This window comes from Sorex araneus, chromosome 2, assembly GCF_027595985.1.
Source record: "Sorex araneus isolate mSorAra2 chromosome 2, mSorAra2.pri, whole genome shotgun sequence".
Classification (NCBI taxonomy): domain Eukaryota; kingdom Metazoa; phylum Chordata; class Mammalia; order Eulipotyphla; family Soricidae; genus Sorex; species Sorex araneus.
Window position 1 is genome coordinate 139,833,831 of NC_073303.1, and position 22,712 is coordinate 139,856,542.

Sequence of the window (22,712 nt, forward strand, 5' to 3'; positions counted from 1 at the left end):
CTAGGAGGGAGTGGTGAATTCAACAAACAAGAATAAGCAACCTAATGTGGGTTCATGTGGCTAGGAGACACCATCAAAGATGGCAGGAGGTGAGGGCCATAGCTGTGACAGTCAGCCAGTCAGTCCATTTCTCCTCGTGTCCCTGGCTACAGTTCCTCCAGAGACATTAGGTCTTTATGCTCATCCTAGTTCTAGTTGAGTAAATTCTATTGGTTGGTTAGATCCCACCTGAATCCATGGATAATTAGTTTGGTGCCCAACGTGGCATTGAACCCGGAATTTTGGAGGTCACTGTTTTCTGTCAAGAGCTTCCCACAGCTCGGATTCAAAGAAGTGAAGAGGAGAAACTGGACTTTGAGGTTGGTGCCTCGGAGCAGGTTGGCATTCTGGAAGTCAGCACACTTTGGTTGTGGGGTCGGAGGAGCAGATTCTGGAGAGAAAAGCAACAAACAATAAAATAAGAAAGATTCAAGATGGGGTTGTCAGTGCTTTGAATAAAGGTTTGAAAGCTGGTCGTGAAAGGAAGGTACAGGGGCCTGTGGGCACTCTAAGGTAGCTAGGGCAAGGACCGGACCCATTTATTGAAGACACCCTCTCAGGGAACATCTCACCTGCATCCTTATTGCATCCTTGTCCCAGCTACCAGTTTCCTTGTTCTACCTGTGTCTCAACCCCTATGTTATCTCTCCAACCCTGGACAGGTCTAGCCCTTCCTCAAGGCCTTTGCTTGGGCAGTTCCTTCTATACAGAGAGTCAGTCCTCAGCCTTCCCAGGGCTAATTCCTGCCCCTTCTGCCAATCTTTGGGAACTTGTCAAATAGTTTCTCTAACTACACTGCATAAATTATAATCTACCTATGTTCCTCACCCCAATCTTCCTTACCCTGACTGATTCATTAACTTTCATAGCAATTGTTAACATCAGATATACTATGGAATTTATTACTAATTCCATTTGTCACTAAATGTATGATGGAATTTACCAACTTATTACTAATCATTATGTCCCCCTGGACTGGAGCAATAGCACAGCGGGTAGGACATTTGCCTTGCACACAGCCAACCCTGGTTCAATTTCTCCACCCCTCTCTGATAGCCTGGCAAGCTACCTGTGGCGTATTCGATATGCCAAAACAGTAACAAGTCTCACAATGGGCACGTTACTGGTGCCCTCTCGAGCAAATCAATGAATAATGGGACGACAGTGCTACAGTGCTATTTCCTAATACTAAGATATATTTTGGAAGGACAGGTTTGGCAGTGCTTGGGGATCACTCCTGGGGGTGTTTTTAGGGGATCACATATTACCAGGGATCAAACCCAGGGATCTTGCCACAAGGCACATGCCCCAGCTATGGCGTCTCCTCCCCAGCCGTAGACTTTGGCTTTTAAGAAAGTAGGAAATTGTATCTATTTTTTTAAACTCTACTACCTATAATTGTGCTTGCCACACACAATAGAGTCCCAAAAACTAGTTCTTTGAAATGAAAATAAGCTAGGTTCAATCTCAATAAGACAAATAAAAATGAGACCGTCAAATAAATAATACAGAGAATAAATTGAAGACATGAATATAGTTTCTTTCATCGGAAGAGTACATGTTTATAGTCAAAAGTTAGAAACACATATATTTTCTTGGAAATGGATAATTTCCTAGGGAAAAAATGTATCTAAACAAAACTTTACAAAGAAAATTAAAAAAAAATCAGATGCAAAACTGTGTCATTAAGAAACTGAAATAACAACTTGGACCACACCTAGAGGAGCTCAGGGGTGCTGGCTGGTCCCTCTGTAGTGCCAGAAATTAAACTCGAATATGCAAAACATCCATCGGCTCCACCCTGTGAACCACTTCCCCATCCCTGAAACAGTTGTTTGTCTATCCATGGGAAAACTAGATGAAACCAGAGAATTCTACAGAAAAGTTCTACCAATATTCAATTCCTTTTCAGAAGACAATGGTTGTCAGACTTAGACTCTGTGAGGTAAGTGGGATCATCTAGTACCCCAATCACAGAGTGGGGGTACAAGACCCACCTATACAGTCAGTAGGAAAAAAGAAACCTCCCAAATCTGGAAAGGAAGCTAAAACTGAAAATCAAAACAAACTCAGCTATGGTCCTTTTGCCTGGGGATTACAGCGTATTGGGGAACTGCTAGGAAGACCAGGCCTCAGTAAGACTGAGACCAAAAAAGAAATAAACAAAACACCCTAATCTACTTTGTTAGAAATCAAGATAGTAGTACCCTTGGAGAGACCAAGAGAGGAAGCAGGGAGTAGATTTTAGGATTTTGGTAAAATTTTATTTCTTCTCATGAACGATGTTTGCACAAATGTGTTCACTGAAAAATTTTATTCTGTGTATTAATAATCTGTGCGCTTTTCTGTCTATAGGTTGGACTTCAATAAAAGGTCTTCTTGAGGGGACAGGGATAGTAAATCACAGCAAACGGGAGGCTGGAGAGGCAGACAGTTCCGTCCCTAGCTCTACCCCAGGCCTAACAGTAACCCTGGATCCCACAGGGTTGCTGTCCGGTCTCTCCTGCGCCACAACAAAGTGTGTGCAAATGACACAATTCAACTGTGAAACCCCCAGCAAGCTCTTCAGAATGGAATTATGAGAAGAAAAATTAAAGTTGATTTGTAATGGGGGGAAAGAGTGTGTGGAATCCCTGACCATCGCAGAAACAACAAAGGAAAAAGAGAGAGAAAGTGGGAAAATTTTAATTACTTTGGGAAAGCCTTCACTTAAATAAAAAATAAGCACAGAGATCACTGAAATGAAATCAAAGCCCAGAAGTAAAAGTACTAAGAGTGGAGCAAGAGAGATAGTGAAGTTAAGGCACTTGCCTTGCATGTGGCTAACCCAGGTTTGAATCCCCAGCACCACAAATGGTTCCCAGAGCACTGTCAGAGATCAACCCTACACACAGAGTCAGGAATAGCTCTTATGGGAATAGGCAGTGCCTGTTGAATTTATAGCTGCCCTGAAGCAGGTGAAAAATCTCTGAGTACCTGTTGTTCAAGGAAGGCAGTGATCAGTGTGCTATAGGAGGTAGAAGCCCCAGACCCTCACCTTCTGGGAATAAATTATCAAGTTAGGATAAAGCACGTGTGCAACTCAGCAGCCCCCTTCAGAAGCAGCCGTGAAGTGCTGAGCTACTGTGTACACTGAACTTTGGAGCAGGGTGGACGGGCTGAAGGAAGGAATTAAGTGTTTAGGTTGAGGATCTCCTGGAATGTGGGAAAAGTTAAAATGAATGAAACAGGAGCTAGAACAACAGCCGGCAGGATATCCTAAATCTGGGGTACAGTGAAATCTCCTGCAAGGGACAGAGAAGGATTCTGTTGCCTGGAGCAGTGACGCTGGGGGCCGGGAGTGACACTTCACTCTCAGAGTCTCAGGAGGACTCAGCCCTGTTAGGCAAAGGGCAGCAGTGGTGAGGGTACTTGCCCAGGCAAAGGAAGAATACTAATAGCATCTAGGGAACTAACGTCACTAGTCAGTTGTGGTTAGCAGGGACCTCAGCCAGGAGGGATGAAAATCTGAGTTTTATTCAGAGCGGCAAGAAAACCAGGGGCACCGACCAATAGCACAGTATTAGCTGTGAGCTTAGAAATTTTAAAAATATGAATGAAATTGATCACAAGCAATGACCCTTTATAGGGTGCCCTGACTATTTTTAGAACTTCTATTTTCTTAGTGTTCTCCTGGCAAAGAAAACAGGAGTAACACAGGTTTTAGGAAAATGAATAAAGGTAGTGAGTGAAGAAAAGTGAATTGTTTTTTTTTTTTTGGAGGGGGACTTGAGAAAGTGTCTTGGTTACCATCATTCCCGTTATGATTGTGAGGGGGTTTCTTTCTTTTTTTCCCTCTCCCTTTTTAAAATTCACTTAGCAGGAGGGCTTTTAGGGGACCTTCCAAAGGTTATCCCTGGATTCTAGCTGGTTTGAGAAGTTTAACAAGTTGACTGAAAGCTGTTCTGCCCAGGACCCCAGGACCCCCAAGGCCCCTCAAAAAAACAAAAAAACTACTTACCTGAACTACCGATGCTGAGCCACCACAGGACTCCCCACCAGCACAGCTGTCTCCCCCAGCGGCCGTGAAGCATCTCGAGGCCGGAATTCCAGGCAGCCTCTGACCCTCAGTGGTAGAGACGGCCACTAACCCCGCTCTCCCGAGTTTGAACACGAAGCTCTTGCTTAGGCCTCACTAATCATTAACTGACCTCATGACCTGAAGAGGAAAAATAAACTGACCCTATTTGCTCAACTTTGACAGTTTTTCGGTTTCTTCTTCTCAATAAAAACAAATGCATTTTCATTTTCTTTCTGTTTTGTTTTCCAGTCAAAGCACACTGAAACACATTGTCCTTCCTCTCTCTCTCTCTCTAGGTACCAAACAGTGTCAGGAAGTGATTTCCTGTGCCTCTCCCACTTCCCATTATAAAATGTGAAAAAAAAACAAGGTTTTTCATCTCTAGGGAATCCCAAGGCCCTTTTCGTACTGGAATTCTTGGACATTTTTGACTCCCTGAGAAGACTGAGGGACTTCAGGCCACAAGTGTGGGTTCAGTTTTGAATTCCGAGGGCCTGGTACCATGCTGAGCTGGGCAGTCAAGCTGACTGACGTGTAAGAGATGCTGCAGAGCTGGAGAGATATAGTATAGGGGGAAGGTGCTTGTCTTGCACGTGGCTGACCTGGGTTTGATCCCCAGCAACCCATGTGGTTCCCTGAGCACTCTGTATTCATGAATAAGCCCTGAATACAGCTGGATATGCCCCCACTCTTGAGAGAGAAACAGAGAGACAGAGAGACAGAGAGAGAAGGTGGCAGGGGAGAAGGTGAGCACTTCTGGGGATGACCTACAACCCAAATGAGGAAACAGAACAAAACAAAACAAAGCCTTTCCTAGAGTCTGATGAAACTAATCTTTCCTAGAATCTTGGTGCTACGAATAAAATTCAACTTCTAAAAAGTTGTGTTCAAAATAAAGAAACAATCTGTAGAATTGCTGAGAACTTGCCTCGGGGAGGAAGCCGCCTAGAGTCAGGGTCTTTCCAGAAGCCCACATGGTCTCTCCCCAAGGGACTGACAGAAAGCACAGATGGAGGTGGTTCCAGGCACAGCGGGGAGGCGGGGAAGGCAGGGGGCTTGCCCAGCATTCCTTACATTACAGCCCCTCTGTGATCAGAGAACCAGCCAGCCAGGGTTCCTGTGGAGGAGGTGAGGCTCGAGATGAGACTTTCTCCATGGTGCATTTCTTTTTATTATTATTATTATTATTTATTTTATTTTTTAATAGAAATGTTTATTGAGACACTGTAATTTACAAAGTTGTTCATGATAAAGTTTTTTCAGTTATACAATGTTCCAACATCAACCCCACAGCCAATGTTCCATTTCCTCTACCAGCATATCTACCAAATTAGAGTCTCTGAGCCAGAAGAATATGGAAGGATATAGTACCAAAACTCAACAAAATGAACTCTTCACCAAGAATATGCTATCCTGCTAGATATCATTCATACTTGAACAGGCAACCGCTTAGGGAATTCATAGCCATGACACCAGTTTTACAAGAAGCATTAAAAAGTCTCCTTTAAAGGACACGGTGCATTTCATACAGCTGTAGGGCATCGAGAGGCTAAGAAACGTGCACGGGTCATGCCAAGCCACGGTCAGAAATGCAGCAGCAGGAAGCCCAGGAGAGGCAACAAGACCATGCCAGTGTAGCTGAGCCAGGCCTGTCAAAGATAAGGTCAAAATCATTTTGGAGGCTAGTCCTCGGACACAGGGTCTCAGGTGTGGCTCAAAGGCGCCTGCCACCAGGAAAGCAAGAAGCAGAGCACTGCTGAGGAGTTCTGACACCAGAGCTCAACCCGGTTCTACTTTAGCCAGGGCGCAGAGAAGCAGAGGCCAAGATGGGACCAGCTGTGCGAGAGATTTCCTGGGGGTTGTACCCTTGAATCATAGGGGGTGGGTTCTGGAGGTCAGGGGAGCTTGTGGACCAGAAACAGGTCTGACACCCATGTGTGAGGGGAGCGGGTGCAAAGGAAAGGCTATGCCAGAGTCACCAACTGCCTCCCAGTTTCCAGAATGTTCTGGCATGGTGGAGAGGGAACTGTCAAGTGGCAATCTGTTAAAGCTGTGGAGTCTTACCGGAACCCACCTATAAGCAGCTCCATGCCACCTGTCTCAGCTAGAGGGAAGACTAGACCCAGAAAGAGCCCCCGAGCCAGAGGCTATCTCTACCTGACTGCCACACCCCAGGCAGAGCTGACACGTCAGTGACTCTATCACTCCCATGTTTATCCCTGGCAGATGTTTGTGGGTTAGAGGGCTAGTATGGTGGGTAGGGCACTTGCCATACCCCATATGGGTCCCTGAGCTTGCCAGGAGTAAGTCACGAGCTCTGCCAGTTGGGGCTCAACAAATAAACAAAAATGTCCAGGGGGTAGTGTTCTTGCCTTGCAGCTAAGGCTAAGTATCACACACAGTCTCCCAATCCCCAGCACCACATAGAGTGCCCCAAACCCCACCAGGATGATCCCTGAGCACAGAGCCAGGAGTAAGCCCTGAGCATCACCCAGTGTGGTCCCCCCCAAACAAAAATGTGCAAGAGTATTTCATATTATCGCACTTACTCCTTAATGGATGAGGCATTTTATATTACTAAATAAAGGATATTTAGTATGTATTTAACACATGACAGGTGTGGAGCCAATAAAGTCAACCTAAAAATGTAAAAGAAATATATGGACAGATGAAAATGAAGCCCCACTTACCTCATGATAAGGTCTTGTAACTACAATTTACATATTATAATACATATTATCTTCACAGATTACTGTGAATGACCAGTTAGAAAACAAAGCAATGGAAGTTTTAGGACAGCACCATTATTCTTCTCTTAAGAAGAGTGGGGATTAAACAAGCATTAAATACTCACCATGCCTTAAATACTGAAGACAAATGAAGAGTTTTCTATCTGAAATGGCTTTCTATCAAAGACATTTGAGCTTTTACTTCCTCCTATATATCCAACTGTCAGCCAGAACGCTTCTGGAAGGATCCAGTAGAAATAGCTGATGTCAATATGATGTAGGCAGGTAGATAGGGAAAGGCCCTTGGCAATGAAAATTGAGATTTAACAGAGTCTCTGGGAAGGAGACTCTTAAGACTTGCAGATTCAAGAAAACAAAAGACTCCCGAAGGAAACCATCAGCCAGACCCTAAGGATAATGGACCCCTCCCCAGGAAGTTCCCCAAAGAAGGCCATCACCACTCCCAGCCTCCCTGGTAACCTCCTTAGCAAAGGACTTTTACCTGGGAAGAAGCCCCACGTGGGGGTTGAAGAAACCCTATAAAAGACACCTTGAACAAAGGAAGGGCGCGCATATGCTGCCTGAGCCCATGTGCTGCTTGCGCCCACGTGGCCGAGCACATGTGTTGCCCAAGCACATGTGTCGCCCGCATCTCCCCTCTTGAGATGTGTACTTTCATGCTTTCGTACTTTTGTGTCTAAAGCTCGGTTATGTGTAGGGGCTTCCTCCACCCTTGGAGAAGCCCGAGTTCTCTCATGAGCGCATTATTTTCACTATTCTCTCTCCCACTTATCCCTTCCTCCTTCCCTCAGAAACCTCTAAATAAAATCTATTTACTTCACTGCTTGTCCACTCCTGAAATTCTTTTCCGCAAGCGAGACAAGAACCCAGTAGCTGGGTCCCAGGTGGTAGAGGCGGTTGGGGAGAAAGTGACCGTCTTTCTCCTCCCCACTTAATTTAAGTCACCCGTGGGGCCCACCAACATCATTTAGGGAGCCAGGTATCTATCTACCTTTGCACTATTCAGATATGAGGATTGGGGTTTCTCAGAAGGAGATCACACTGTTGTTCTACTTTAGTCTAGAAATGCTTCTTTGTTCATAAGATAAAGTGAACAAAACAGATTGTTCTTCTTACTAGTAGATACAGATGGAAGAGTAGAGGAAAAAAATGGTTTGTAATGTTGACTTCAAGGGGTCTCTTCGTCACTTAAGAAAAAGGGGGGCTGGAGTGATAGCACAGGGGGTAGGGCGTTTGCCTTGCACACAGCCGACCCGGGTTTGAATCCCAGCATCCCATATGATCCCCTGAGCACTGCCAGGAGTAATTCCTGAGTGCAGAGCCAGGAGTAACCCCTGTGCACCGCTGCATGTGACTCAAAAAGCAAAAAAGAAAAAAGCAGAAGCCACAAGACTGACCCCAAAGACTCAAAAACAATCTATCATTTACTTTATACTGACTTCCTATAGTATCCTATCTGGAACTGAAGTGAAAAGTCAGTGCTACATGAATAGGATCTTTCTAACTAATTCATGGATTACATTCTTTTTTGTATTCCATGTTAGCAAAAATTGATATCTGGGCTCCTAACACCTACCAGATATTTCACTCCCACTGGAATTATCTCTTCTTACTAGGCAGAGGCTTACTAGGATTGACCATTCAGAAAAAGGACAAGCCAAGGGTCTAGATAGGGGTGTGATGATGTTTGAGTTCTTTTTTCTTCTGGAGAGAGTGGTTGTGTCACACCCTTAGGCCTGGGTTTGATCCCAAATCTTGGGTTTAAACCCAATCTGTGTGACAAATGGTGATCTCTGAGCACAGTTTCTGCCCATATTAGTGATCTGTGGAGTGCCTCGAATGTAGGAGCTCTCTCTTCCTTTTTGAGAGTATTCATGGCCAGGAGAAAAAGAACATGAGCTAGATACTGGGGACCTGGCAGAGGTGGTGATGGAATGTACCGCTTTCCTCTTGCAATAGTTTCCATTTCCTTAGAGAAATTCAGAGCCTCCGAGGTCTCAGGTTGAGAGTTAAGTTTGAGGAGGTGTTGAGCTTGAGCAAAAGGAACCTGAAAATCTAAACTCACTAAAGGAAGGTATCTGTAAATCAGAGCAAAAATATGCAATGCAAATTAATAGGCTGTTCGAAGAGTCTTTGTCTTGTCACCAATGGTGGCCCAAGTGGTCTAGAGGAAAACAAGAAATACTAAGTTCCCATTTCCTTCTCCCGTGCCATTCCCTGACTTCCACCTCTCCCTCACATTCTGAACACAGAGGAAAGACAGATGCTGACAAGACTGATTGGAAAGTAGCAGAGCTGCTCTGGCTTAGCTCTTCCCCACCTCTTCCAGCTGAAACCAGGAATGGGATTGAAAGAAAACATCCTGAAACTCATAGTTCTTTTCTCTTCTCTGTAAAAGGGAGAGAAGATGCTGACCACTGACAGAGATGGAGGGGGACCATACAAAGGTGACTATGGTGTCCATTTCCAAGTTGATAGCTGCTGCATCAGTGTCCGTGTGAGAAGCATTGGGGGAGGGAAGTGGAAGGGGGACAAGTGGAAACGGCCATGGGTAGGCAGCTCACGCATCCAGCTTCCTGAACCTTTAGAAGACCAACTGGCCTATCTCACCAATGCCTCACTTGTGAGGATAATCTCAGGGAAATACTGGGATGACAAAGAGCTCCAGAAAAGGGATAAGGGGGGAGGGGAAATAGAGGTGTGTGTATAGGTGTCTAAGTCCCAAGCTCAGACCAGACTGGCGGTGAGAAGGAGGGAGGGCATGGCAGTTGAATCTTATAATTTACTAAACTGGACTAGAATTTCCACTTCTGGATGTAGAATTAAAGGAAATTAAAACAGGATCTGGACGAGTTCCCTGTTGTCCAAGTGTTTGTGAGCAGCAGCACTTGAAATCATCAAGCTGTGGAAACAACCAAAGTGTCTGCCACCTGAGAGGCCAATAAGTGTGGTCACTCGACCTCATACCTCTTCATCCTCAGCAATGGAAAACAAATTATCTAATGCTTCCTTTTCAGCAGGTCTGACTTTAGGGGAGAGACTCTCCGAACAATAATAGTGAGTTTTGTTGAAATACTGTATGCAATCAAAGTGAAAGTAAAGTGAAATTTCTTAGTTACACAGGGGGGGGGCTAAGGGGGGGGCTAGGGGCGTGGGGGGGTTAGGGGTGTGGGGGGGCGGGGTGGAGCTATACTGGGATTCTTGGTGGTGGAATATGAGCACTGGTGAAGGGATGGGTATTCGAGCATTGTATAACTGAGATTTAAACCTGAAAACTTTGTAACTTTCCACATGGTGACTCAATAAAAAATTAAAAAAAATAGTGTCTGCCACTGCGTACGAAGATAAGAATGTGGTATATTATTCTTCAACTGTGAGAAAGATGGAAATCCTACCATTCACAGCAACCTGGAAGGACCTCAAGAGCATTATGCCTCGTGAAATAAGCCAGGGGAAAAGAAGGGAAATAGCAGAAGGGCATGCATGGATCACTTCTACGTGGAATTTTAGAAGTCAAATTCACAGAAACAAAGAGTATAAGAGTGATTACCAGGGAAGTGATTCTGCTGAGAAGGGAAGAGGAGGAAGTTGTAAAAGATACAAACTTCCATTTATATGGTGAATAAATACGGTTTGAGATTCTGATTCAAAATATGATGACTATGGTTAGGCACACTGTGCCACGTAATTGAAATTTAACCCAAAAAGTTGAATTTAAATTTATTATGGGAGTAGAATGGGGGGGAAGAGGGGAAGAAAAGGAGAGGGAATGGGAAGGAGGGAAGGAGTTGAGAAAGGGAAAGGAGGAAAGGGACCAGAAAAATAATGGGAAGGGAAAGGGAGGGAAGGGAGATGTTAGGAGACAGATGTGTTCATGAATGAGATGAACACATATTTGTATCTTTCCATGTTCATATCTGTATTAAATCACAATATGCACATCCAATCTTACAGTTTGATTTGTGAAATGTTAATTTTGTCAAAATTGTTGATTTTTTAAAAATTTATTTATTTTTAAATGTAGACAAAGGACATGATTGTTAATACAATTCTAGAGTTGAAATTGATTAGATAACAAAGCTCCAATATTAAAATTTATGTTTAAAAATCAATTATTATGTTAAAATTGTTCTATCTCATAGGGTCTTTAAGGATTTACTAGGACCAGAGAGATAGTACAGCAGGTAGGGCGTTTGCCTCACATGCGGCTGACCTGGGTTCAATCCCTGTTTCTGTTTATTGAGTTCAATTGACTTCTGTGTTACTTCCCCATCTAAATTGTTATGCTCTTGCTGGAATTTCAGTACTGAGAAATTAGGAGGTGTCACATGGAGACTTCAAGATCGATGATCTGGGCCAATGAGTTAGCATGGCAGTGGCTGTGGGAGGTGGGTGTGGCTTCGGGTGCTTCCAGAAGTATGGAGGGTGGGGGGAGTTTACCTGTCCCTACTCCAAGAAGTCCCCAGGCTTCTCAGCCTAGGTGACAGGGTACCTCAGTTTTCAGCTGGGGGGACTGGTGTGTCCATAAATTTTAGCTGCTTGGTTTGCAGCTTCTCGGAGACAGTTGTGAATGGGCGGAGCAGCGCCCATGTGTGAGGCAACATAGCAACAGCTGTGGGAAGTAGATGTCAAAATTGATTTTTTAATACCTTAATAAAGTTGGAATTTTTTCTTTGGGGTGCTGGTGGCTTGGTTTCCCAAGCTGTGATCAGGGGACCCAGAAGTCAACAATACTCAGCCAACAGGTGTGGTAGTTCAGTAGGACAAGGACGCTTGCTTCTCGGGTCCTGTGGCGTGGCAAACCCCCAGAGTGGTGATATTTAGGAGCCTATGGGGTGCACCCAATGATGCTCAGGAGACCTGTCACTGTTATCCCGTTGCTCATCGATTTGTTTGAGTGGGCACCAGTAACGTCTCTCATTGAGAGACTTATTGTTACTGTTTTTGGCTTATCCAATACGCACGGGCTCGATACTCTCCGTAGCTTGCCGAGCTCTCCAAGAGGGGCGGAGGAATAGAACTCGGGTCAGCCGCGTGAAAAGCAAACACCCAACTGCTGTGCTATCGCTCCAGCCCAGGTCAGGAGACCACGTGGTTAAATTGGATTTTACTTAATTTTAAAATGGGGATGGGGATTGGAACACTGTATGACTGAATCCCAGTCATGAACAGCTTTGCAAGGGTCTATCTCACAGTGATTCAATAAAAATATTTTTTAATTCCAAATTGTTTTAATTGTAATTTACTTGTAATTTAGTTGTTTTGTTCTATGGGGACCACTCCAGTTGTGGTTGAAGGCCGTGCTAGAGATAGAGCACAGGGCCTGCACTTCCTGAGCCGTCTCCCTAGCCTACATGACAGAATTTGCTTGCACTTAGGGAGCTTAATATCTCCATTTTTTCTTGTCCTTCAGGATTGCTTTCATTATTTGGTTTCAAACAAATGTTAGAATAGTTTGTTCTATTTTCTTAGGAAACACCAGTAGCATTTAACAGGGAATGCAGTGACTCTGCAGATGTCTTTAAGCAAGATGATCATTTTAATATTTATTTTACCAACCCAGAAACATGGAATACTCTTTGCATTTTCCTCTAGTGATTTTAGTTGTTTTATAGTTTAATTGTATGGGTTTTTCATCCTTTTAAAGGCTTACTCCATATATTTTTTCTTTCTATATGCAAGGCTGAGTTGCAGCACCTCCGACATATAGCCGTGGCAGCAGTGCATGCAGAGGCTCATCCACTGTGGGGTGCTGTCAGCCAACCACCAGGTAACCTGGGACTCGGTGCAGGTGTTCGACCTGGCACAGACCCTCCATGATAGGGCCCTGCCCTGCCAGCTGCTCAACAACCTCCGGGCACACTCCATCAACCTCAAGGAGATCAACCTGAGGCTGCAGATGTTCCAGGACTGCTCAGAGATGCAGGCAGGCGCGTGTTTGTCAGTGTGCAGATCGTTACAACATGCCAGTTGACCAAAAGCTTACATTCGGTAGACTGAGAACACCTGTAAAGGCAATTAGAGGCCGCCCCAAATATCTCTGTCCCTCTCAGAGAGCCCAGCAAGCTACCGAGAGCATCCCGCCCGCACAGCAGAGCCTGGCAAGCTACCCGTGGCGAACTCGATATGCCAAAAACATTAACAACGATGGTCTTCATTCCCCTGCTCCTGAAAGAGCCCCCAATATGCCATGAGGCTACACTAGCACGTGACAGGGACGAATTGAGATGCTACTGGCGCCCGCTTGAGCAGATCAGGATGACAGTGATACACTGATACAGTGATGCATGAATTGTATAATTCTCCCTCCTCCCCAAAAGACAAAAAAAAATAATGTTACGTATGGGCCAAGAAATGTGACTTCAACAGGGTGTATACGAAGGCAGTAATTAGAGAAAAATAATATAATTTCTTGTTGATTATTTATTAATGCAGACTATTCACCAGTTAAACAGATGAAAAACTGTAGGTTACACAGTTTTATTTATTAAATAAATTATTATTAAAATACTCTTGTATCTTTTTCTTAATTCTAAGATTTAAGTATCAGACGTCTACTATTGTTTGATTAGTGCTGTAATCTGCTTTGCAGCTATAATTCTTGCTACAACCAGTTGGGGAAAATACTCAGACAGTGAAAAATGCCTCCTCTTCTTCCACAGCTGCAGAAGAGCATCCCACTACGCTGCAAAATAGCTAGTTCTTACCAAGGAGGACACTAAGATGTCACACAATTCTCCCTCTTAACCTTTTGCTCAGGAACTTTGGGTAGAATGTACGTATTGTGTCCTAGCATACTAAATATGCCTAAAGGGTTTATATAATGGAGTCTTTAAAGATAACTGAATTTAAGGGACCAAGGAATGTGACTCAGTGGTATAGTGAATGCATGAGACCTGGGTTCCATACCAGCACGCGTGCGCACACACACACACACACACATGCACATAGACACATGCACATACACAAACAGAGAGAGAGAGAGTCTGAGAAATAAATATGTTCTGTGAATTGTAATCTGTCACCCTTGCAAACTTATAATTCTGGAACTGGGCAGTATTGCTCAGTAGTAGAGTACATGTCTTGCATAGGTGAGGCCCTGAATTTATCCCTGGAACCACAGAGTGGAGGGTCACTGTTGCCACCTCAATGACACCCCAATACATTCATACAACAGAATGTATGCACTATGGCACTACCACTTCAACAATAACGAAATTTAGAGCACTTGACTTACATGTGTCAGATGGCTCTTCGTTCAATTCTGGGAATCACAAACACAGAAAAAAAAAATTCACCCATAAAATTTGCAATTCTGACTGACTGTCCTGGTAAAGAATCTTCTGTCCTAGCTGTGATATTCTAAATGACATGCTTATGTCCTGAAATATATAATTACATAGGAGAGTTTTTGGATTTAGAAAATGAGCTTTGGAATTTCCTGTTTCTTTTCTTAGAAAGAATAATACATCCCACCCATGTCTTTGCTGTTTCCAAATGCAAATGGAGCTTGAGCAAAAGTATAGTGGGTAAGGCATTTGCTTTACACGAGGCCAACCTGGCTTCAATCCCTGGCATCCCATATGATCCCCAGAGCCTTGCCAGGAGTGATCCCTAAGTGCAGACCTATGATTAAGTACTGAACATCGCCAGGGGTGGCCCCAAAACAAAACAAAAAATAAAAACAAACACATAGTAAGAGCTTCATCTCACTAAGTCAGCACGGAGGCAATTTAAAGCAACCAACATCTCTCCCAGTACAGCTGACAGGTCACTCCTGGAAATTCTAAAGTCAAGAGCACATAAAAAAGAATGTGGCACTGCATGCTGAAAGCATTCACACCAGCACAACCTTCTGAAATGGCAAATTATTTACTGAAGTCTTCTTCCCGGACCAGGAAGGAAGACCACAGTGAGAATAAGGCACAAACCCTGAGAGGGAGCATAAGGTTGACCCCAGAAGACACATCAACATCTTAAATCCGTGTGGTGCCGGGGCAGGGGGGTGCAGCTAGAAGACAGTGGCCAGCACTTGAATAATCAGAGTATGTAATAATCATGAAGTTCTGAGTTGGGGTTTGAGAGATGAATATCCATTTACCAGGTGAAAAAGGAGAGAAACAAGCTCTGAGAAATGAAGAAAGAGGTCATGTACTTTGGAATATGATTAGAAGGTTGGCATGATTGATTTGCAGGTCATAACAATAATTGCAGGTCAACAAGCAGGGCAAGACTAAAGTTAGAGGCACTGGAAGGGAGGCTAATGAGCAACACTGGTTCATTACATACTGATTAGTACCTGTGTCCAGACACCTTTCTGTCTGCCTAAAGAAGAATAAATACCAGCAAATAGGCAACAACAAGCCTGGTAACAAGTTAAGGGCCAGGAATGTGCCGAGCACACCTCTGTAGGAGCAACATCTCCAGACTTGGAGAAATATGGAGAAATCCAGATTTGCAGAAATCCAGATGAAAAAGACTTGGTGCAAGAAGCTAAAAAGATTTACTAAGATAGATTTAAAGGCTGCTCAGGAGGTAGAATCATGTTTCAGATGCTATTGGGCTCCCACTTGTACCCAATCAAAGTTCCCATGTTCCTTAAAACTGTCCATGAAGACATTTATGTTTGGCACATGAAGAAGATCAGAAAGTATCAGGGTGCCAGCACCAGCCAAGGTCAGATGAAAGTCAGTAAGGAAATAGCCCAGGTATGCTTCGGCCCTGATGTGGGGCGACCCTGGGGACTCAGAAGGACTGAGTCCCAACCACCCACAGTCAGTCGCCTGCTCATTAGCACACCTCACACTGGCTCCCTTCCATGCCCGCTCATTTCCCCATTCCTGCAAGCACCTCCCGAATAAAGTACTTGCACTTAAATCCTTGTGTCTGACTCCTGCTTTGGGGAAAATGCTAACCTGACTCAACTAGAAAAAATATGAAGCCAAAGATTAAATGATAAAAATGAAGACTGATGAGCCGGAAAGAGAGTACGGGGCGGCGGGGGGAGGTGTTTGCTTTGCACATGGCTGACCCCAGTTCCACCTCTGGGACAGCATATGTCTTCCCAGCCCAGCACCCCAGGAGTGACTGCTGAGCACAGAGTCAGGAGTAAGCTCTGAACACCACCAAGTGTGACCCAAACAGTGCCCCACACGCTTCCCAAAAAAGGAAATGAAGACCAAAAATACAAGGTGATAAGACATGTCAGGTGTGGAAAACTAACTCCATCCTGAGCAATATTATTCAGGACTAGAAGAGGGATAGTTGGGGGAAGGATGCCACTGGGAAGATAGACTTTCAGGAGCCCGAGAGACTTACTATCTCAAAATTCTCAGAGTACAGGTTAAAACTCTTGGTTCTTGGGGCTGGAGTGACAGCATAGCTGGTAGGGCGTTTGCACACGGCCGACCCAGGTTTGATTCCCAGCATCTCATATGGTCCCCCAGCACCACCAGGAGTAATTCCTAAGTGCAGAGCCGGGAGTAACCCCTATTCATCGCTGGGTGTGACCCAAAAAGCAAAAATAAAATAAAAATAAAACACTGTCATTAAAAAAAAAAAAACCTCTTGACTCTGGAAAAAGTGAAAATGAACTGACCAGGAAAGGGGCTGAACAAGAGGGAAAACCAGCAGAAGTCAACATCACAGCTCCTTTTTGGCCTCTTTCTTTGACGCAAGGGAGTAGAGAGCTCTCGCTGTCGCCTCCAGCCGGCTTCTGTACTCGAGTTTCTCATAGTTGGAAGGACTCACACCTTCAAAACCATACATCACGCCCCACCAGCAGGCAGCGATGGCGGCTGTCGAATCGCTATCTCCACCATGAAAAAAGGCTCGGTGGGCAAGCTCCTTCCAGGAGTTGCCCGCCGCCAGGATGGCATCGTAGGCGATCATGGGGGCATCGTGGCCACTGCTGCCACCCCACCCAGAGTAGCTCACAGACGAGTAGAACTGATCCCGCTCCTTCACACCAAAGGGCTTGGGGAAGGTAGGAGCTGATTGTCCATCCAAAATCCCTCTAAGTTTTAGGTACTTTTCCCACTGCTCTTCGAAGTAGGACCTGTAGCAAGAAAGAAAAAATTAAGCATCAATTTTAAAAATAAAAAAAGCTACAAGTCATACAAGGCAGTTGTGCTACAGATAACATATTACAGGGAAAATTCCAAGAGAATGCCAGTGCCAATACTAATATCATGCATGTGCAAAACTCAAAGTGAACATTTATCTGACACATTTTTGAACTCAAGGCTCTGCTCTGTGACTACACTGAAGAAGCTGTGAATGAAGTTAAAGGCAAGAAATAAAAGTTTGTTTTTTTCTGAGCTGAAAATAATGATGACCTTTCAAAGGGAAACCTTAGTCTGTGATTTACAACTTGTTATTTACTATTTTTATTAATTTTTAATTTAACTTTACTTTTTATCTTCCCTTTTAAAAAAACTTTGGGTCACTCTGCTGTACTCTCCTGAGTGCTTTAGGGGAACAGGCTATACTGGAGACAACATTCTGTGCTAGGGCATCTTGCACGCAAAGCATCTCCCAGGCCCCCTAAAATTTATTTTCCTAATAAAAATTGTAGTTTATTAATAAAATAAAATTTACTTTCTTTATAAAAATGTAAGTGATACCACATGTAATTTGATATGCATACAGCAGAATGACTACTATAGTCAGCTAATTAACAGATACTCTTGGACAGTTACTTTTTTTTCAAAGACGAACCTGGAAAACCATGAACTAAGGGTGCTTTCAGCAGAAAATCTCTGGACCTTTTAATTGTGAGAAAAACAAGACAAAGTAAACTCACCCAAAAAAGAGGAGAAAGTATGACCCAATGACTTATTAATTAGCTTATGGAAAAGCCTAAACTCTTGGATAGTCTAACCTAGGGTTGGAGAAATAGCACAGCGGGTAGGGCATTTGCCTTGCACATGGCCGACCCAGGTTCGAATCCCAGCATCCCATATGGTCCCCTGAGCACCGCCAGGAATAATTTCTGAGTGCAGAGCAAAAGTAACCCCTGTGCGTTGCCAGGTGTGACCCAAAACGAAAAAAATATATATATATATATTATTTGTGTGCCAAGACAAGTTCCAGGAAAGCAAGAAAGTTCTGGCCAGCAGGGAAAAGTCCAAATGAGAGAAACCTGGAGTCCAGAACAGCGCCTGACCTATGGCTGCACTAAGTCACTGAGTCAGGAGGGCTAAAACTGAAGTCCTTAGCAGGTGGACAGGAACTGCTGGACGCAGGCAACGATGGATCAGGATGGCGGCCACTGTCCTGACATACTTGCCCACTCTCCAGAAACTTCTAGAAACATCTAGAAACTTACCAGTGCTGAAGATTCTGCTCCACAAAGAAGCCAGATCTCACGACGTACTCTTTGGCGGCTGGCAGCACTTCCATCAGTCCCTTCCCCCACTGAGGGGGTGGCCTGCCACTCGCAGCGTAGGCTGTAAACAGAGCAGACACAAGGGCCCCCAAGTAGCCGGTGGGATGGTGGTGGGTCATTCGGCCGCTCTCGATGCTCACCTGGATCAGCATGTCCAGCTGGTCGGGGTGAGGGAACCTAAGACCGATGCACATGGCGCGCATGGCAGCCCCGCAGCCGCCCTCGTGGGTGTTGAAGGGAATCCTCCAGCCATTGGGCTTGTGGGGCTCCAGCAGCCGAGCATTCTGCATACAGGCGCCGCCTAGGAGAGGGGTAGGGGTGCAACCTGGGTCAGTGCCAGCGAAGCAGAGGCCTAGCAAGGAAGGAGCGGCTCTGCCAGGCAGCCCACCCTCACTGCGTATGGTTCCCTGACCACCTCCAGGAGCACAGAGCCAGGAGGAAGTCCAGAGCACGGTAATGAATAAGCCCAGGTTGTGGCGCCCCAAATCAAGCAAATAAAAAAACCCACCCCAAATAAAACCCCAGCTACGAGTCTTGGTATTTATAAATCCCAACCCAATGTCTTTGATATTTAAATTTCCATCAGCCATTTTTGGGTTTGGGGCCACACCCAAGAATGCTCGGGAGCTACTCCTGACTCTGTGCTCTGGGGGATCTCTCCTGGCAGTGCATGGGAGAGCATGCAAACCATGTGCCCAACCCCAGGACTGTTGAACCGTTTCTGTAAAATGTCTGGTCTCTACCCGCTGCCTCACCTGGGGCTCGGCCATTCATGTCTCCCATGCAATCCTGGTAATTCTTAGCAATGAGGGAGTAGAGTCGAGACAAGTCTGAGGCGTCCCTGGCTTCTACGAGCGCTTCGGCCGTGGCCAGGTGCATCACCGTGTCATCACTGACTCTCCACTTCTCCACGTCTATGGCGTCCAAGCCCCCGAGCCGGGATAGCTCCTGGTGAATCCTCTCCCCATCCTGGAGGAACTCCCACTTTCCGTTTAAGAACCCCAAGGCATCTCCGGCCGCACTCAGCACCATGGCAGCCACATACTTCTCGATCAGCCCCACACACATGGTGCAACTGTCTTGTAAGAAAAACAGAAATCAAAAGAAAGAAAAATTCAGACATGCAGAGAATGAAGGGAAAAACCCTCCTGCAACCCCATCGTAGCCCTGCCCACACTCTATGGCGCACTCACTCCCAGCAGGCACTATCTTTAAGTACATCTGATTTGCTCCTCACACTGGCACTATAAAGAATGTGTCAGAACCATTTTACAGATGTGCAAAGCAAGGTGCACAGAGATAAAGTCATTTCAGAAATATGAAGTGACCTGCCCTCAGTCATGAGCTAAGAGGAGACAGGGTTGGGTTCCCAACTGAGATTCATCTGCCTTCAAATGTCATCATTTCAACTATTGACTCTATTTTGACCTCTTCGAGACTAGGAAGTCCATTAAAGTCTACAAACCAAAATCAGTTTGTCATTCCTTCTGCTTATTGGGGATTTGGCCTTGGAAGTGCATCACACCTTTTCCAATCCCCCTAATATACTCAGGGACAGAAGTAGGCAAGGGTTATAGTATTTCACAGAGAAGTAAACTGAGGCTCAAAGAGAGTGAATGCACATAATCAGCAAACAGGGGCACTGGAAGCCAGATCTTCTGATTCCAGACCACTTCACCTCACACAGACCTGCCTGCCGTGGGCCATCTCTGAGCGTCAGTCTGCGCTAGTCAGTGAAACAAAGAGAAAGGAGAATCACCTGTGTTTGTGTGCAGTGAACCAAGGAGTTTTGCAAGCCACTTAGCACACAGGGAGCAGCATTATTTTGATTGCTCTTATGCAACAAGGGGAAAGTACTCTGTTATTGAAGCACAAAACTTTCTCCCTCCACCCTCAGCCTGGAATTCCGTTCAACTGCAATATATAAATTTTGTTGTCCTCCTAAGCAGTTGATTTCTAGATTCCTGACATCCCAGCAAAAGGAATCCCTGTCACGGTTTGGTTTCCCTGAGAGCATGTTTCCAAACCCCCATTGTGCCCTATTCCGGCAGGCTCCACCGGGGTGATGGGAGTTGGGAACTCAGTTGGGAACCCAACCCTGTCATCTTCATCACCCCCACCCCCATACCGTACCCAGTCAACATCTGACAACCCTGGAGGGCGTCTTCACTCCCCCATCACCTCCAGGTCTTCCTCACCCAGGAAGCCCTCTCTCCCCTGCACTCACCCTGTTTATCCAGGGCTTGGTGCCAAGTCCCAGGGCCCCAGGAGTCCTCCCCTGGCGTGAGCAGGTTGAGTCTGCAAGACCTGTGAACTGTAAATGATGTGTTTGGATTAAACATACCAAGGTCTACTACTCCGCATGCAGGCCCCTTAGCTCTTAAAGAATCTTTTTTTCTTTAATCTAGAAATGGGTGTTCTGAGCTACTAGACCTGACTCTGCCAAGAATCAGTCATGAGGGGCTGGAGCGACAGCACAGCGGGTAGGGCATCTGCCTTGCACCCGGTCGGCCCGGGTTCAATTCCCAGCATCCCATATGGTCCCCCGAGCACTGCCAGGAGTAATTCCTGAGTGCGTGAGTCAGGAGTAACCCCTGCATCGCTGGGTGTGACCAGAAAAGCAAAAAATCAGTTATGACTGTGAGCAAGCTTCTCCATCCTGTAGGAAAACTGGAGCGTGGGGTATCCGGGCTCTCGTGCTGACGGCTCCCCGGCGTGCCAATCCCGCGTGCTTGGGAAGAACAGGTTTCAGAGGAGCGACTGGTAACCCGCCCCCCAGCGACCTCGGCTTCCCGCCGCCTTCACCGGAATCTGCAGGCGGGCCCTAGCGGGCCCTTCCCTCCAATCCCAGGAAATCGCTTGCAACTTCCTGCAACTTTCGGCTTCCTGCTCCAGCCTCCAGAACGCTGCACGCTTCCTAGTAATCCTAACGTTCTTCCCATCCCAGAACTAAACACTCCAACTTCATCGCGCGGCTCCTTCCAGCAAGCCCTTGGCTTTGGGGGGTCGCACCGCCCTCCCTCCCCGCTCAGGAGGCCGGGAGCCCTCCTAGCACCCGGAGCAGGAGCTGCCGAGGGGCAACTGAGTCTCGGCAACATGTAAGAAGCATGGAATGCATTCAGTCCACAGGTCCGAGGGTGTGGCTGCTGCAAATGCCTGCGTGCCAGGGATTCCGGGGCCCGGGGACGCTGGGGGTTGTGGGGGGAAGGTGGGAGGATCTACGGCTACCCCGGCGGGCGGCGTTCGAACCCAGGGCGACCTCTGGCGCCTCCCCTCCTTTGTTCAGTTGCGACAGAGAGCTGGGGTCGAGATGCAAACGCACACCCCGTGGCTAGAAGCCGCCGCCGCCCCCGCGGGGCTCTAGGGCCCCTTTCGGGTTCTCTCCCCAGGGAGTGCCGCGGGCTTCTTCTTCCGCGCAGGGGCCAGCTGTCCGCCCGGGGGGCGGGGGGGAGGGGTACCTGGTGGCCGCGGGCGGGGGTCGCGACGGCTGGGCCGGGACCGGGTGCTGCCTAACAGCCGGCCGGCTTCCTGGAGCGGAGAGACGACCCTACACACACACACACACATACACACACACACACACACGCTCACACACTCACACACACACACATACACACCCTACCCCGGCCCGCCCCAGCGAGGGCGGAGCCGTGTCACCCGGTCACAGTGTCGCGCCGCCGCCTGGGCCCCTCCTGGGCGCTGGGTGCCTGGGGACACACTTTCCCTGCTGTCCGGAGGAGCACCCAGGACGCACCACTCAGCCACAACGCGCGCGCCTAACGACTGCTCCTCCTGTGCGTGAGAGGAGTCGGGTCATTTTCACTCTTTTTTTTTTTTTTTTTTTAAGCCAGCACAATCGAATTTCTCATTCCGATTGTAAATAAAAGCTAGGAGAAATCCAGGGTGTTTTTGTCCGAATCACTTAATATCACTTAACAAAAGAATTACAGGGGGCAGAGGCATAGTCCAGCAGGCTGGGCTCTGGCCTTGCAAGGGCTAACCCAGCTTCAACCCACAGAACCCCGTATATCACACCCCGCTCCCAGTCTCGCCAGGAGTGATCCCTAAGTGCAGAGCCAAGAGCAAGCAAGCCCTGAACACAGCCAGTGTGCCCCAAAACAAGAACAAAAAATTGACATACGCAAGTACATCACTGTATCACTGTCATCCCATTGCTCATCGATTAGCTCCAGTGGGCACCAGTAATGTCTCTATTATGAAACTTGTTACTCTTTTTGGCATATTGACTATGCCACTGGTAGTTTGTCAGGCTCTGTCCAGCGGCTGGGATACTCTCCGTAGCTTGCCCGGCTCTCTGAGAGGGGTGGAGGAATCAAACCCCCATCATCGGCTGCATACAAGGTGAACACCCTACCAGCTGCGCTAACCGCTCTTGAATGATCTTGACTTCGTTTGAAAGATTTTTTTTATTCAAGATAAAATTCACATATAAATGCACTGGTTTTTGGTTTGC

General features: G+C 46.3%; 2 protein-coding genes across 8 annotated transcripts in view; both read right to left on the reverse strand.

Moving 5' to 3' along the window:
- PLA1A (phospholipase A1 member A) overlaps positions 1-4,334 on the reverse strand; it is a 54,088-nt gene extending 49,754 nt beyond the window's left edge. For all 4 annotated transcript variants that reach the window (XR_008628521.1, XR_008628522.1, XM_055126566.1 and 1 more), the window contains exons 1-2: positions 4,040-4,334; positions 229-430 (exon numbers count right to left, since the gene is read on the reverse strand). Coding sequence is in view for 2 of the 4 variants with exons in the window: in XM_055126566.1 (XP_054982541.1) it covers positions 229-430; positions 4,040-4,112 (275 nt within the window). In the remaining 2 variants the exon portion in view is untranslated. The remainder of the gene's footprint in view (positions 1-228; positions 431-4,039) is intronic.
- A 1,388-nt stretch (positions 4,335-5,722) lies between these two features.
- Positions 5,723-22,004, reverse strand: ADPRH (ADP-ribosylarginine hydrolase). 4 transcript variants are annotated; one of them, XM_055126887.1, is made up of 6 exons: positions 21,697-21,849; positions 20,466-20,552; positions 18,994-19,317; positions 18,179-18,539; positions 16,448-16,906; positions 5,723-5,748 (listed from the first exon to the last, which is right to left on the reverse strand). In XM_055126887.1, exons 1-5 carry the CDS (start codon positions 21,803-21,805, stop codon positions 16,492-16,494), a joined length of 1,296 nt encoding a protein of 431 aa, XP_054982862.1. In that variant the 5' UTR covers positions 21,806-21,849; the 3' UTR covers positions 5,723-5,748; positions 16,448-16,491. The 4 variants fall into 4 exon arrangements, with proteins under 4 accessions (XP_054982862.1, XP_054982863.1, XP_054982861.1 ...); XM_055126888.1 differs by lacking the exons at positions 5,723-5,748; positions 21,697-21,849 and adding an exon at positions 21,861-22,004 and having other exon boundaries at positions 16,044-16,906; positions 18,994-19,313; XM_055126886.1 differs by lacking the exon at positions 5,723-5,748 and having other exon boundaries at positions 16,044-16,906.
- Positions 22,005-22,712: the final 708 nt, after the last annotated feature.